Below are 17184 nucleotides of genomic sequence, written 5' to 3' on the forward strand. Positions count from 1 at the left end.
TGTGTGTTTTATATTTTGTTTTTTAGATTTTAGACCTTATTTACTTGACAGAGGGAAAGAGAGAGAGAAAACAAGCAGGGGGAGCAGCAGAGGGAAAAGGAGAAGCAGACTGTCCGCCAAGCAGGGAGCCCAATGCAGGGCTCAATTCTAGGGCCCTGGGATCATGACCCAAGCAGAAGGCAGACACTTAAGCGACTGAGCTACCCAGGTGCCCAAGGGACAAGAATCTTTCCTATGAAACTACAATGCACCTCAATTGCCACCATAGCCAGAGAATTTAAGATGAAAACACTGAATTACAAAGAGGTCAGGAAACTAATCAAGGTTGCCAGGCTGGCTACCACCAGATCCAGAACTGGGAATCGGGTACCATTTCTCACCCAGGACTCTCTGACCTTAATTCTACAATCCAGACTCAAATCTGACTAGACACTAGTATTCTCAAATGCAAACTCCCATAAGATCTTACGATTCAATAATAAAAAAAGACAATCCAATTTAAAAACATACACAGGATCTAAATAGGCATTTCTCCAAAGAGGATACACAGATGGCCAATAAACACATGAAAAGATGCTCAACTTCTACTATGGGTTGAACTGTATCCCCCCCAGAATTCACATACTGAGTCCTAATTCCCAGTACCCAGAATGTGACCTTATTTGGATGCAGTGTCTCCAGAGAAGTAAACAAGATAAAATACGGCCATCATGGTGGACCCTAACCAGATAACGACTGGTGTCCTAATAAAAAGGCAAAACTTGGAGACAGACATGCTTATAAAGAGAATGCTGTGTGAAGATGAAGATGATGAAGATGATGCTTCTATGAGCCAAAGAAGCCAGCAAACCATGAGAAGCCAGACCAAAGGCACGGAACAGGTTCCCCCTCACAACCCTTAGAAGGATGCAGCCCTGTGACACCTTGATCTCAGACCTCTGGTCTTCAACTTGGGTAAGTTTCTACTATTTAAGCCACTCAGTTTGCAGTGCTTTGCTAGCACAGCCGTAGCAAACCAACACATCATTAGTAATCAGGAAAATGCAAATCAAAACCATGGTGAGATAACACTTAACACCCACTAGGATGGTTATAATCAAAAAGATAATTAAGTGTTGGCAAAGACAGAGAGAAAGTAGAACACTCATACACTGCTGGTGGGATTTCAAAATGGGCCAGCCACTCTGAAAAAGTCTGTCAGTTCCTCAAAATGTTAAACATAAAATTACCATTGTGACCCAGCAATTCTGTTATTAGGGATATTTCTGAGAGAAATGAAACCTACATCTACACAAAAACTTATACAAAAATGTTCCGCAGCAGCCAAAAAGTAGAAACAACTCATATGTCCATCAACTGGTAAATGAATTCAAATGTGGCATATCCATACAATGGAGTATTATTTGATAACACAAAGGAATGAAGTACCAACACATGATATACATGAACCTTAAAAACCTTATGTGAAAGAAGCCAGCCACAAAAGGCTGCATATTATCCAGTATAGGATATGAAGTGTCCAGTATAGGAAACATACTATAGAGACATAAAGTAGGTTAATGGTTGCCAGGGGCTGGGACCAGGGAGAAATGGGGAGTGATGGTTTAAAGAGTCAAGTATTGTTACTGGCTTGGGGAAAGGGGGGAGGAATGAAATTCTAAAATTAATAGTGGTGATGGTTGCACAATCCTGAATATACTCAAAGCCACTGAACTGCACTTTAAAAAGATGAATTTTATGTTATATGGATTATACCTCAATAATGCTCTTATTAAAACAAAATCTCAAGAGCTGAATCACCAAAAGCCTATACAAAACAGAGAATACCCTTCTTACTACCTGTGACTTCCATTGAGAGGAAGCCCTCCTGCTCCCAACATCACCAGCTCCCCCCACCATGTTTTGAGTGTTGCTGTTTCTTCTTTTAATGAGCAAATGTGGGTGTCATTAATCTCTTCCATCTTCTAATTATTCCTAACGAACCCTTACTAGTTCACAACTAAATATTCTGCCTCGGACCAAGAAAGACTGACCATAAAGCAACTTTTTTCCCTCTTTCTGAAATAACTGGTGACAAGCGAAGTGCTGTTACCTCCTCACTCCAGTGAGCCCCCACTCTAGATGGACTAGTCACGTTCCTCTGAATGCTGCCCGCTACACTAGCCCTTTGAGTACATGTCTCGCCTTCTCAGAGGCTTACTTTGCCTCTCCAAAAAGAAGTTGTTAAGTAGAGACAGCCCCGCACTACTGACCACCTCTCTGCTGGGCTTGTTACTTTATAAAAGCACTGCTTCTCTGCAGATCCAAGTTTATGGCTCAGGTACTGTGGCTCCCCTTCTATCCTTCTCGAGATTCCCACGTGTTCCAACTTGCAAGTCTTAACTAAATAAGGAACACCCAGATGTGCTGCTATTAACTACCATAATAAATGTTTTGTTTTCATTCTCATTAACCAATTCGTTTTATTCCCAAGGTCCTCTCATGGTCAGTTCAAAATGGCTTCTGGTATGATTGAATAAAAAGGGTCTTACAAAATCAAGCTCCTTACAAAATCAAAAAAGTCCATAATCCAGTTTTGATGAGGGTGTGGGGGACTGAGGTACTCATGAGCACCTCATGCTCATATGCACACAAGCTGCAACAACCCTCCTTGAAGAACAATTTGGCCTAAACGCCATCTTGTAAAATACATAAATCTTCCACTCCAGCAATTTTAGCTCTACAGATTTATCCTGAAGCTGCACCAAGATATGTTACCACAGATATGTCTATAGTAGAAAAAGCCTAGAAACAACTTAAAGGTCTAACACCAAATGGTAGTCTTCAACAGAATACTATGCAGCCAGTAAAAACGATGAGGTAATGATCACTAGGGCTCCAGTGATAACTATCTACCAGACACTCTAAGTACCCCAGAGATATAAGGTCAGTTAATTCTACTAACAACACAACGAAATAGGAGCTGTTTATCCCAGTGTACTGATAAGCAAACTGAAGCACAGACAGGCCAGCACCACCTCTAGCTGCCCACTTACTTGTGTAGAAGGATCTGACAGGCAGCTTCCTTAAGGACTGCAGGAATTGGCTCATGGCAGTGTTCTCACAGTGAAGGAGGCTATAATCAAGCAAAAATGAACCATTAAACATTTATTTTTTAAAAATTTAAAAAAAAATTTTTTTAAGAAGGCCCCTTGCCCAGCATAGAGCCCAACATGGGGCTTAAACTCACAACCCTTAGGATCAAGACCTGAGCTGAGATCAAGAGTCAGCCGCTTAACTGACCGAGCCATGTAGGAGCCCCTATTTTTAAAAATTTTTTTAAGATTTTATTTATTTATTTGAGAGAGAGAATGAGAGAGTACAGGGATGCCTGGGTGGCTTAGTTGATTAAGCGTCTACCTTTAGCTTAAGTCATGATCCCAGGGTCCTGGGATCAAGTCCCACGTCAGGTTCCCAGGGAGCCCATTTCTCCCTCTACCAACTGCTCCCTCTGCCTACCGCTCCCCCTGCTTGTGTTCTATCTCCGACAAATAAATATTTTTTTAAAAATTACTTTAAAAAATTTTGGAGCACCTGGGTGGCTCAGTCGGTTAAGTGACTGACTCATGTCATGATCCCAGGGTCCTGGGAATGAGCTCCACGTCAAGCTCGCCATTCAGCAGGGAGTCTACTTCTCCCTCTCCTTCTGCCCCTTACCCCCCGCTCATGCTCACTGGCTCCCTGGTGCATACGTGCTCTCTCTCTCAAATAAATAAATAAAATCTTTAAAAAGTTTTTTTAAACGTGGATCAACTGGCAAAACTTGAATACAATGTATAGATTCAATAAGTCTTATATCAATTTTAATTTCTTAGTTTTGACCACTGCACAGTGATTGTGTGAGAAGATGATCTTGTAGGAAAAAAGCTGAAAAGTTCATAGTAAAGGAGTACCAAATCTGTAATTTTCTCTCAAGCATTTTACCAAAAAACGTATATATATACACATACACATATATACAGAGAGAAGAGGAAGAGGAAGGGAGAATAGTAAAGCAAATGCAGTTGACATTTGGGGGATCTGGGTAAACGGTTTTTGGGAATTCTATTCATTATTTTTATAACTTTTCTGTTAAGTCTGAAACTATTTCACAATAAAGTTATTTTTTTCTTGGGGCGCCTGGGTGGCTCAGTGGGTTAAGCCACTGCCTTCAGCTCAGGTCATGATCTCAGGGTCCTGGGATCAAGTCCCGCATCGGGCTCTCTGCTCAGCAGAGAGCCTGCTTCCCTCTCTCTCTCTCTCTCTGCCTGACTCTCTGTCTACTTGTGATCTCTCTCTCTCTCTCTGTCAAATAAATAAATAAATAAATAAAATAAAGTTATTTTTTTCTTAATTAACATAAGATCATAATAGACAGTAAACCCAGCACTCTTACACAAAGCCTTATGTTTCCATACCACAAAAGAACAACTGTACTTGTAAACATATAACCCCTACTCATTAAGGAATCTAACACTGGTAGCTGAAACTTTACATTTTAAATGTCTGGCCTGGAAAAAAAATGACACAAACAGCCACATGAACTATTCTAATATACTTCAAGTCTGGAAGGCTCACTTAATTTAGAATTTTTGAATTCTCTTTTGTGGCTACTTTGCTATTTTGTCAAAACTAGTTTGACAGAGTGAAAAAAAATTACCAACAACTTTTCACAGCTTTCCACTCTAAGAAAACATTATTATTTTTTTTTAAGATTTTATTTATTTACTTGACAGAGAGAGAGAGAGAGATCACAAGTAGGCAGAGAGAGGAGGAAGCAGGCTCCCTGCTGAACAGAGAGCCTGATGTGGGGCTCAATCGTAGGATTGATGCCCCATAAGTAAAATCTTTAAAAAAAAAAAAAAAAGGAGGGGCACCTGGGTGGCTCAGTGGGTTAAGGCCTCTGCCTTCGGCTCAGGTCATGATCCCAAGGTCCTAGGATCGAGCCCCACGTCGGGCTCTCTGCTCCGCAGGGAGCCTGCCTCCTCCTCTCTCTCTGCCTGCCTCTCTGCCTAGTTGTGATTTCTCTCTGTCAAATAAATAAAATACTTAAAAAAGAAAACAAAAAAAGGAAAGCATTCATCAACTTTTAGTTTAAAATTGGATCTCCCCTAATCAAAGAGGAAATATTTCCCTTTCAATTCAGACAGCACTTCAATTTCCCCCTAATTTGACCTGAAATCTGAAGTAAAGAAACTCCTTGCCAGTGAGCACTTCTTTCTCTACTGGAGCCCTTTATGATAGAAGCAGTAATTTAATAAAAGTCTATATTGTCACTTTGTGGAAAACAGAACTCTGTGTATGGTCTTCCTACAATAATATTTACTTTCATGGATATTTAGTAGTTACATCTTATATAGATAGTCTGCAAACATGATCAGAACTGACTTAAAAACACCCTCACAGCATGGTGCTAATATGGCTAATGTGATGAACCTGATGCTCCAATAGGCGAGTCAGGTTTGTATGGGGATAAAATATGGGACCATGATAATCACCACCACAAAGGCCAGAGAGACGTACAGCTACTAACACAAAGAAAGGTGATGTTTCAGTATATGAATGTTCTTTCAGCACTGAACAATGCTCATTTCTTAGACTAAAAACTCCCACTACAAAAGCTAAAAGCCTCAAACCCTGCTTTCCAAAAAGAATTAGAACAAGAAGTATAAATCTGACTAAAAGGTACATTGTTGTCTTCTATACACTGCTGTGTTATGTGTCACAGAATGAATGCTGAACCCCCCAACTAAAAGAATGTTTGAAGACTGTTGAATAAGGCTTCTTTTTTTCCTCCCTTAGCTGGGGGAGGTATGAATCAGAGAGAATTGTCTATCCACTGGAACCAGACACACGGCACAGAGGTGGTTTCTCTTGCATGTAGGTCTTCCCCCTTGGCAGCCCTACCCCAGAACACAGAGCTCGGCTTTCTTGTATACCGCCTTAGCCTCAGCTCCGGGAAAAAATGCCCAGCAAATGTGCCATTACACCAATTTGTGTTTTATTACTGGATTGTTTCGGTCCTCATATAAACCCTATGCTTTCTTTAATCTTACATAAACGCTGTCCACCATGCACCCTTCTCTAGCTTCCATCCCACTTTTCTTCTCTCCTTCGTAACAAGCTCTTAAAAAGAGCTAGGTTCACCCTCAACCATAAAAATCCTAGAAGAAAACACAGGCAATAATTTCTCTGACATCAGCTGTAGCAACTTTGTTCTAGATAGGTCAAAAGCAAAAATAAACTACTGGGATTACATCAAAATAAAAGCTTCTGCACATGGGTGCCTCGGTGGCTCAGTGGGTTGAGCCTCTGCCTTTGGCTCAGGTCATGATCTCAGGGTCCTGGGACTGAGCCCCACACTGGGCTCTCTGCTCAACAGGGAGTCTGCCTCTCCCTCTGCCTGCCTCTCTGTCTACTTGTGACCTTTCTATCAAATAAATAAATAAAATCTTAAAAAAAGAAAAAAAAAAGCTTCTGCACAGTGAAGGAAACAATCAACAAAACTAAAAGGCAGGGGGTAGGAGGATGGGGTGGCTGGGTGATGGACACTGGGAGGGTATGTGCTATAGTTAGTGCTGTGAATTGTGTTAAGACTAATGAATCACAGACATGCACCCCTGAAACAAATAATACATTATATGTTAGTTTAAAAAAAAAAAAAACAACTAAAAGGCAAACTATGGAATGAGTTGGGAGAAGATATTTGCAAATAATATACCCAATAAAAGGTTAGTATCTAAAATATATAAAGAACTTATAAAACTCAACGCCCAAATAACAAATAACCCAAATAAAAAATTGGCAGAAGACATGAGCAGACGTTTCTTTGAAAAAGACATCCAGATGGCCAACAGTCATATGAAAAGGTGCTCATCATCTGTTATCAGGAAATACAAATCAAAACTACAATACAAAAAATATACAAATACAAAAAAAAATACAATACAAAAATATACAAATCACCTCACACCTGTCAGAATGGCTAAAATCAACATAAGAAACAACAGGTTTCTTCTGACAAGGTTGTTAAGAAAAAGGAACCCTCTTGCACTGTTGGTGGGAATGCAAACTGCTGCGGCCACTGGGGAAAACAGTATGGAAGTTCCTCAAAAAGTTAAAAACTTATGATCCAGTAATCACACTACTGGATATTTACTCAAAAAATACAGAAACACTGGGGCACCTGGGTGGCTCAGTGGGCTAAGCCTCTGCCTTCATCTCAGGTCATGATCTCCGGGTCTTGGGATCAAAGCCCGTGTCGGGCTCTCTGCTTGGCAGGGAGCCTGCTTTCCTCTCTCTCTGCCGGCCTCTCTGCCTAATTGTGATCTGTCAAATAAATAAATAAAATATTAAAAAAAAAAATACAAAAACACTAATTCAAAGTAATACTGTACCCCTGTTTATAACAGGATTATTTACAATAGCCAAGATATGGAAGTAGCTCAAGTATCCACCTGATGAATGGGTAAAGAAGATGTGGTGTGTGTATAGATATATGTATGTATATATACACAAACACCACACACACAGTACATATACACAGGCAATGGAATATTATTCAGCCATAAAAAAGAATGGATCTTGCCATTTGCAATGACATGGATGGAGCTAGAGAGTATAATGCTAAGTGAGATAAGCCAGAGAAAGACAAATAACAAATGATTTAACTCATACGTGGAATTTAAGAATCAAAAAAATGAACAGAGGGCAAAAAAGAAAAAACGGGAGAGACAAAACAAGAAACAGACTCTTTGTAACTACAGAGAACAAACTGATAGGTACCAGAGGGGAGGAGAGTAGAGGGATGAGTTAAATAGGTGATGTGGATTAAGGAACACACTTGTGATGAGCATTGTGTGTCATATGGAATTGCTGAATCACTGTATTGTTTCTCTGAAACTAATATAACACTGTATGTTAACTGGAATTAAAATAAAAGCTTAAAAAGGGCACCCTGGTGGCTCAGTCAGTTAAGCGTCTGCCTTTGGCTCAGGTCATGATCCTAGAGTCCTGGGATGGAGCCCCAAATCTGCTCCCTGCTCAGTGGGAATTTGCTTCTCCGCCCTTCCCCTGGCTCACACATACTCTCTCTCTCTCACTCTCACTTAATAAGTAAAATCTTGAAGTAAAATAAAATAAAAAATAAAAACTTAACCAAAAAAAGACCTACGTTCACTTCCCACCCTCTCTTAATCCTGCTCAACCACGCTTTTGTTCCTATCCTGTCACCTCTTGTCAAGGTCACCAACAAACTCTGTGTTGCCAACACACAATGCATGTTTCTTGGGTCTCATATTATTTGACCTCTCACAGCAGCATGTGCCACAACTAATCCCTTTCTCTCTTTTTTTTTTTTATTGAGGTATGACTGCCATATAACATTGTTAGTCTCAGGTGTACAACATGAGTCAGTATTTGTATACACTGAGGGGTGCCTGGGTGGCTCAGTAGTTAGGGGTATGCCTTTGCCTCCAGTCATGGTCCTGGCATCCTGGGATCAAGCCCCAAATTAGGCTCCCTGTTCAGCGGGGAGCCTGTTCCTCCCTCTCCAGCTCTGCTGTTTGTGTTCCCTCTCTTGCTCTCTCTCTCTCATAAATAATAAAATCATTTTAAAATTTTGCATATATTGCAAAATGATCACCACAGTAAGTCTAGTTAACATATGTCGCCATATAGCTACAAAACTTTTCTTATGATGAGAACTTTTAAGATGGGCTCTCTCAGCAACTTTCAAGTATGCCATACAATATGATTAACTACACATCCCCATGACTTATTTATTTCACAACTAAAAGTTTGTACCTCTTGACCTCTTCACCCTTTCTCCTTCCTGAAACACAACTCTCACAGGGCTCTGGGACGCTGATTTTCCTCCTACCTTTCTGGCCTCTCCCTGCCTTCAAACTGTTGCCATGCCCACATTCAGATCTCATCTCTATCTACACTCTATTCCTAGAGTTACTCATCTAGTCCCCTGCCTTTCCTTTTTAAAATTTTAATTCCAATTAATTAACATACAGTATTATATTAGTTTCAGGTGTATAACAGTGATTCAACAATTCCATACGTCACTCAATGCGCATCACAACAAATGCACGGCTTAATCCCCATCACCTATTTCACCCAGGCCCCCAGGTACCTGTCTTTAAATAGCCAGACACTGATGATTCCCTCACGGCTCCTTCAGAGATGTCCAGATCCATTTTTTTTTCAACTGGCTACTCAACATCCCCACTCTTCATCATCTCAAATTGAGTTTGTCCAAAACACAACTCTTAACCCTCCCTAACTCCCCTTCAATCTGCTCCCTCCAACCCCCAGAGGTGTCCATCTGTGGTGTGACTAGTCCGTGTTTATCAAATCCATGTCTTCTTCTCCCTGGACACCCAAAACATGGAGTTTCCCAGCTTTCTCTGCAGTAGGGTGTGACCACAAAACTGCGTTCTAACCAACGTGAAGACCATTCAGGTTTTCCAGGAATCCACCTCCAGGCTTTCCCCTTTAGCCGGCTCACTGCAGACAAAAGTGCAGAACTTGGGGAGCCATGTGCTAAAGACAGCAGGAGCATCTTTGAATTACTGTTGTCCCACTGATCAGAAAGACCCACTGGGACTTTATAAGATCAAGACATAAACTTACTGTGTTAAGTTAGAGATCCTGGGGTTTACCTGCTACTATAGCAATTAATACACCATTTCAGCAAAAGTTATCACTCCTCACACAGCTACACAAATCAAAACCCTAAGACTCATTCTTATAGAGGTCCTTTCTTTCTCGCTATCTATATTCAGTCCACTGGCAAGACAGGAAAACTTCCTTTAAAATATATTTATCTGGGGTGCCTGGGTGGCTCAGTGGGTTAAGCCTCTGCCTTCGGCTCAGGTCATGATCCCAGGGTCCTGGGATCGAGCCCCACATCAGGCTCTCCGCTCCGCGGGGAGCCTACTCCCCCCTCTCTCTCTGCCTTCCTCTCTGCCTACTTGTGATCTCTCTGTCAAATAAATAAATATTTAAAAATAAAATAAAATATATTTATCTGGGGCGCCTGGGTGGCGCAGTTGTTAAGCATCTCCCTTAGGCTCAGGTCATGATCCCAGAGTTCTGGGATCAAGCCCTGCATCAGGCTTCTTGCTCAGTGGGGAGTCTACTTCTCCCTCTCCCTCTGCCTACTTGTACTCTCTGTCAAGTAAATAAATTTTTTAAAAAATTAAAAAATAAATTAAATAAATAAAGTATATCTTTATCTGCCTAGGGGCACTTGGCTGGCTCAGCTGGAAGAGCATGCAACTTGTTCCCGTGGTCTTAAGTTCAAGACCCACGTTGAGTGTAGAGATTACTTAAAAAATAAACTTAAAATGTGTGTGTGTTTGTGTGTGTGTGTGTATCTTTACCTGCAGATTTTTCACTGCCACCACTACTCACACTCCAGCCAAAGACACCTGATTCTCTTACCAGGTGACTAGGAAGGCCTGTTCTCCAGTCTCCCATTTTCATTCTCGGCCCTCTATATACTATTCATCCCAAAAACAGTCAGAATGTTTTTTCAAAACAGAAAATAAAACCAGACCCCACGTACTTGGTCCTTGCTGGATTCTCAGATATCCTGCTGCTTTCCATCTTCTCCTTATTCATTCCTGTTGCCACTCCTAGTACCCACACCTTGGCCTCTTCCCACATCCTGCATTTGCTGTTTGTTCTACTGGGCACACCCTTCGATGTGACTCACTCCCTCATTAGTCAGTTCTCTGTGAAAAGGCGTCCTACTGAGCTTAGCTTTCCTGACCACCATATGCCCAAGAGTTGTCCCTATCAAGCACTAACCCTTTAGTCACTTTCCTTTATTTTTTTTTCCTTTTTCTTTTTTTTAAGATTTTATCTATTTATTTGACAGAGGGAGAGAGATCATCGAGAGGCAGGCAGAGAGAGAGGGGGAAGCAGGCTCCCCGCTGAGCAGAGAGCCCAATGTGGAGCTAGATCCCAGGACCCTGAGATCATGACCCGAGCTAAAGGCAGAGGCTTAATCCACTGAGCCACCCAGGTGCCCCTATTTTTTTTTTCATAGCACTTCTTGCTATCTAGAATGAACAGATTACATATATACCTGTATACACACACACACACATATATGTATATACATATATATATCCACCTATTTGTTTACTGCCCATAAGCCTTTTTTTTAAAGATTTTATTTTTTTTTGACAGGGAGAGAGAGAGAGAGCGAGAGAGAGAGCGAGCGCACAAGCGGGGAGGGGAGGAGCAGTAGGCAGAGGGAAAGGGAGAAGTAGGCTCCCCGCTGAGCAAGGAGCCTGATGCAGGGCTTGATCCCAGAACTCTGGGATCATCACCTGAGCCAAAGGCAGACATTTAACTGTCTGAGCCACCTAGACGCCCCAACTGTCCATATTCCTTGATGAACATAGTGGTTTTTGCCTGCCTTCTTACTGAACTCCACTCTGGTGGTGAGATTAAGCCCTGAGGGATGAATGGGTAAGTTTAATCAGATGTCTCTTCTGAAGCTGGTAACTCATGTGGGTATCCTGCAAACGTGATTAAAGCCCATGACTGAGCACACAAGTCTGACTGTATGGCTCACTGCTACTCACTAGCAGTGTGACTTTAGAAACGTAATTAATTCTAAGCCTCAATTTCTCCACCTGTAAAAACAGGACCTACCTCGATAAGATTACCTGAGACAATCATGAAAAACCGGCACCTAGTTACATATTACTATTATTTAAAGTAACAGAGTTTAGGGGCTCCTGGGTGGTTCAGTTGGTTAAGTGTCTGCCTTCAGCTCAGATCATGGTCCTGGGGTCCTGGGATGGAACCCTGGGTTGGCCTCTCTGCTCAGCGGAGAACCATCTTCTCCCTCTCCTCCCCATTCATGTGAACGCGCTTGCTCTCGCTCGCTCGCTCGCTCGCTCGCTCTGTCTCCCTCTCTCAAATGGATGGGTAAAACCTTTAAAAATAAATAAATAAAATAGCAGTTTATATTCATTACCAATTGTCTATGACCAGGGGCTCAGTGAGTGGAACATGTGACTTGTGACCTCAGGGTTGCAAATTCATGCCCCATGCTGGGAGTAAAGATTATTTAAAAAAACAAACAAACAAACAAAAAAAACTGCCTATGACCAATGTCCATGCTGATTGGTCTGTGCCCATACTGTCACGGTTATAAAATCCTTTAACATCATCTATGGTGGTGATGCTTGAACTGTAGTCCTTCTATCTCCTTTTAGTTTTATGAAAACTCTCCTAAAAACGAACTGGCAGACCTTCTGAAGGCCTTATTCCACATTCTATCTTGTATTAGTGTTGAGTGTTTTCTCTCTCTTCTTCTAAACTGCAAAGTTCCTTAAACACAAGCTTATTCCAAATACTGTATCTTATAATTCATTTCTTCCCTCCCTTCCCCCATGGTTCCTGACACTATGGTTTGCAGTGGTAGGAATATTATAAATATTTCTGAATCAAAGTCTTGCATAAGCAACCACTACCTAGTTACTAAGTCCATACTTACCTGTACCTGAGAATCATCTGAAACACTTGCAGTCCCAAGCTACTCACCTACTGAATCTGAATTTGGCAGCAAGGTGGGGATATATCTGGGAATCTCAATTTCTAATAAACATCCACCCTATTATTTTATCAAGCAAGTTTGGAAAACACAGCCATTAATTATCACCCAAGATGTTGCTTTCTCTTTGTTCTATCACCTGCCACACATCACCCAGTTACCAAAAACTCCCCTGCAATGAGGCTTTCATCTATGTTTCACAGACATACTTTACTTAAAACCTAAGAAAATACTGTCTTTTTGTTTTTTGTGTGTATTAATATATAATACCTTTGAAAATTAAAAATTCTTATTGTGTCCAAATCCTCATCCCTTCCAACCCCTGCACCTAAATCCAGTCTCATTTAATCTCCATTGATACTAAAGTATGACTCCCCGCCTCCAACCCTTTTTTTTTTAATGATGGTGAGTAATCCTCCCCATCATCATTTTTTTTTAAAAGATTTTATTTATTTATTTGACAGAGAGAGAGATCACAAGTAGGCAGAGAGGCAGGCAGAGAGAGAGGAGGAAGCAGGCCCCCTGCAGAGCAGAGAGCCCGATGCGGGGCTCGATCCCAGGACCCCGAGATCATGACCTGAGCCGAAGGCAGTTGCTTAATCCACTGAGCCACCCAGGCGACCCCCCCATCATCATTTTTTAAAAAATATCTGAAGAGTGTCATTTTTAGCTTTCTAACTCATGACACAGTTTAGCTGAATTCATGGCTGGTATCAATATCAAATCAGAGACCCTCAGTCCAAATCCCAATAGTTACCCCACACTGCAGAGCCTTCTAAGAGAACTACACTATTTCTGAATAGTCAGTGATAGTAAAGCTTTCATGGTAAAGCCAATCACAGTTTCTGTTCCCTCTCAGTCCAAATCCAGTGTCCTTTTACTTGCCAAATTACAATGACAGGTCACCACCTCTGGTCACAGAGCAAGTTTTGGTTAACGCTGACAAAATTAACCCTGCTGGAAAAACAAAAATCACCGTGCATCTCTCAAACCCCCGATATCTGAAATGACACCAAGAAGCCAACTCTGAGTCATAGCTACCAACATTTTAATCCATTTTCCGGGAGTCCAAATGCTCCCAAGCTATTTCTGAATAATAACTGCGCTCGTGGTGGGCAGTCTGGGGGAAAGGTCCATGCATGGGGCTGATCAGGGTCCTGGCTCTGCTACTAACTGGCTGGGTAAAACTGAGCAGGTCTCTCCCATACTCAAGGCCTCAATTTTGCCAATTCGAAAAACAGGCTGGATTTAGATGATCCCTCAGATCTCTTTCAATTCTAAGAACCTAAGAGGTGGAAGTTAGTCCCCAGAGTAGCCAAGACCCTAATTCCTTACAGACTATTTGGGATCACCCAATCAACCTCTTTGCTTCAAAGACCAAGAATTCGAGATGAAAGTCCCCGACTTCCAGTCCAAAGCTCTTCCCACATCGTACTGCCCTTCCAGGAACATAAACCCCGAAAGAGATGTCCAGCCCAGCCTCGACCCTAGTGGATGGCACGCAGCCTATTCCATCTGTTTTGTTCGTTTGTTTTGTCCCTTCTGCACTTCCACCCAGCTGGAAAGGGCAAAGCGAAAGCGCTCAGGCCAGACCCTAAATAAATCCGGACCTCCCTAAGCATCGGCAGTCGCACCTGCTCCCGAGCTCTACGTGAAGGTGGATGGGAGTCAGTCTTTACCCGACTGGAGCCCGCAAAACAGAAACGGTTTCTCCCTCCCGACACTCCGGCTCGGACCAGGCCGCCTCCCACCCGAGACAGCCTCTCCAGGCAGCTATACCTGCTCCGCCACGGTGCGACCACGCGTAGCAACCTCAAGAACCTCGACCTCACGGACGTCGCCATCTTGTGTCCTCCTTCTTGATGGGCCACGCCCCCTTGCCGCACTTGTGGCGCATGCGTGTGACGTTACGCACAGAGAGCTCACGGGACCAATGAAGAACGCGGTGGGCTGTGGGCGGAGACGACTAAGCTACACCCTATGGCTGCTCCCAGCCGCGGCAGCCCGGCTCTTTGGGCACCTCCAGAACCAGGTTGGGTAGGTTCCTACTGTGCTAAATTGGGGCCTGGGTGCAAAGTCCGCAGTCTTTCTTCCTACTGGCGTGCGATTCCTCGTGCACCTGGAGGATGAGTCACCCAAGTAAGATCTGAGAATGTATCAGCTTAGCCAATTCCCTTAATTACAAATGGAGAAGCTGAGAGCACCCACCACTCCTTTTATTCCGTGCTTCCTAAGTGTCAGGCTCTGTTCTGAGCACTTTGCGTGCACGGTGTCGCGTTCTTACTTTCCCAAGCTGAAGAAACACAGCTCCACTTTTTCCTCCCCCAGCCTGCTAATCACAGTTGTCTTCACCGGACATTTAACACAAGAGGATATATTGCCTGATGTCTGCAATTATTTCTGTGCCGTTATTTAAGCACAGATCAACTAGTGCCCAACCAGCCCTTCCAGGGAGCCTAACAGGCATCAGGTTTCCTGTTGGAGGGAAGACACCTCCTTCCATAGGCCTTTAGAATATGAGACGGTAAGAAGTATAGAATCGGTTTTACTATTCAACTGAGACAACTTAAAAGGAGACGCTTAGGGCGCCTGGGTGGCTCAGTGGTTTAAGCTGCTGCCTTCGGCTCAGGTCATGATCTCAGGGTCCTGGGATCGAGTCCCGCATCGGGCTCTCTGCTTGGCAGGGAGCCTGCTTCCCTCTCACTCTCCCTGCCTGCCTCTCTGCCTACTTGTGATCTCTCTGCCTACTTGTCATCTCTCTCTGTCTAATAAATAAAAAATCTTTAAAAAAAAAAAAAAAAAGGAGACGCTTAACGACTGAGCCACCCAGGCGCCCCTAAAAGTAAAACTTTGTGCACCAAAGGACACTATCAAGAGAATTCAAAGACAACCCACAGAAAGAAAATACTCGTAAATCCTGTATCTCATAAATACCTAATATCCAGGGTACATAAAGAACCTCTAAAACTTGGGGTACCTTGGTGGCTCAGTGGGTTAAACCTCTGCCGTCAGCTCAGGTCATATCTCAGGGTCCTTAGATCGAGCCCCGCAGGGGGCTCTCTGCTCAGCGGGGAGCCTGCTCACCGCGCCCCAGCCTCTCTGCCTACTTGTGATCTCTTTTAAAATATTTTTTTAAAAAGAACTTCTAAAACTCGATTAAAAAAATTAAAACCTGGGCAAAAAATGACCAGTCATTTCTAAAAAAAAAAAAAAAAAATCATACAAATGGCTAATAAGATGCTCAACATCACTAATCATTGGGAAAATGCACATCAAAACCACAATTAGATACCAACTTCACATCCATTAGAATGATTATAATTTTTTTTAAATGGACAGTAACAAGTATTGGTAAGGATGTGGAAAACCTAGAAGTCTTCCCTTCTAGTCCTACTATTGTGTAAAATTTTTATCATAAATGAGAGTATACAAATGTACATTTTGCATATATTAAGATGAGCATATATTAGCTTTTTTCCTTCTCAATTCTGTTTATGTGGTGACTTACATTGATTTTTTAAAATTTTTTTAGACAAATGTATTGAGATATAGTTCACATACCATACAATTCACTCATTTTAAGTGCACAACTCGATGGTTTTTAATATATCCACAAGGATTGTGCAACCATTGCCATAATGAATTACATTTCATCACCCCAAAGAGAAACCCCATACCCTTTAGCTATCACCTCTATGTCCCCCATTTCTACTTCCCCAGACATAAGTAAATAGTAATCTACTTTCTACCTCGATAGAATTCCCTATTCTGAATTTTCCCATGAAAGGAATCAAAATAATATGTAGACTTTTTTAAAGAATTTATTTATTTACTTGAGAGAGAGGGCAAGAGAGAACACAAACAGGGTGAGTGAAGAGAGAGAAGGAGGAGCAGGCTTCCCACTGAACAGAGAGTCCAATGCGGAGCTTGATTCCAGGACCCTGGGATCATGACTTGAGCCAAAGGCAGATGGCTAACCAACCGAACCACAGAGGTGCCCATAGACTTTTTTTTTTTTTAAGATTTTTATTTATTTATTTGAGAGAGAGACAGAGAAAGCACAAGCAGGGGAGGGGCAGAAGGAGATGGAAAAGCAGACTCCTCACTGAGCAGGGAGCCTGAAGCAGGGCTGGATCCCAGGACCCCAAGATTGTGACCTAAGACAAAGTCAAACATTTAAGTGATGGAGCCACAGAGGCGCCCCTAATGTGTGGACTCTTGTAACTGACTCTTTCACTTAGCATAACGTTTTCAAGATTCAACCATGTTGTAATATCTATCGGTACTTCGTTTCTTTTTATTTTGTTTTGGGAGTGGAATTTTATTTTATTTTAGGAGTGGAATTCCTGGCTTGTATGTTGACTCAATTGTTCCTTGTTTGAGGAACTGCCAGATTGTTTCCCAAGACGGCTGTATTGTTTTAGGTTCCCACCAGCAGTGCGTGAGGGTTTTGGGTCTCTTCACATCTCATCAACACTTGTTATTTTCTGTCTTTTAAAATTATCATTATTACATCCATCCTAATGCCTATGAAGTGGTATCTCATTTAGCTTTGATTTGTATTTCTCTGATGACTAATA

At 42.2% G+C, this 17184-nt stretch overlaps 1 protein-coding gene across 2 annotated transcripts in view; it reads right to left on the bottom strand.

Moving 5' to 3' along the window:
• PISD (phosphatidylserine decarboxylase) overlaps positions 1-14469 on the bottom strand; it is a 45147-nt gene extending 30678 nt beyond the window's left edge. The window contains exons 1-2 of one of the 2 annotated variants that reach the window (XM_046024155.1): positions 14384-14469; positions 3036-3115 (exon numbers count right to left, since the gene is read on the bottom strand). In XM_046024155.1, coding sequence (XP_045880111.1) covers positions 3036-3115; positions 14384-14448 — 145 coding nt within the window. In that variant the 5' untranslated portion in view covers positions 14449-14469. Of the gene's footprint in view, positions 1-3035; positions 3116-14383 lie in introns of those variants that run through there. The other variant, XM_046024156.1, reaches the window with a different exon arrangement.
• Positions 14470-17184: the final 2715 nt, after the last annotated feature.

The sequence above is a fragment of the Meles meles genome, chromosome 12, assembly GCF_922984935.1.
Source record: "Meles meles chromosome 12, mMelMel3.1 paternal haplotype, whole genome shotgun sequence".
NCBI lineage: Eukaryota > Metazoa > Chordata > Mammalia > Carnivora > Mustelidae > Meles > Meles meles.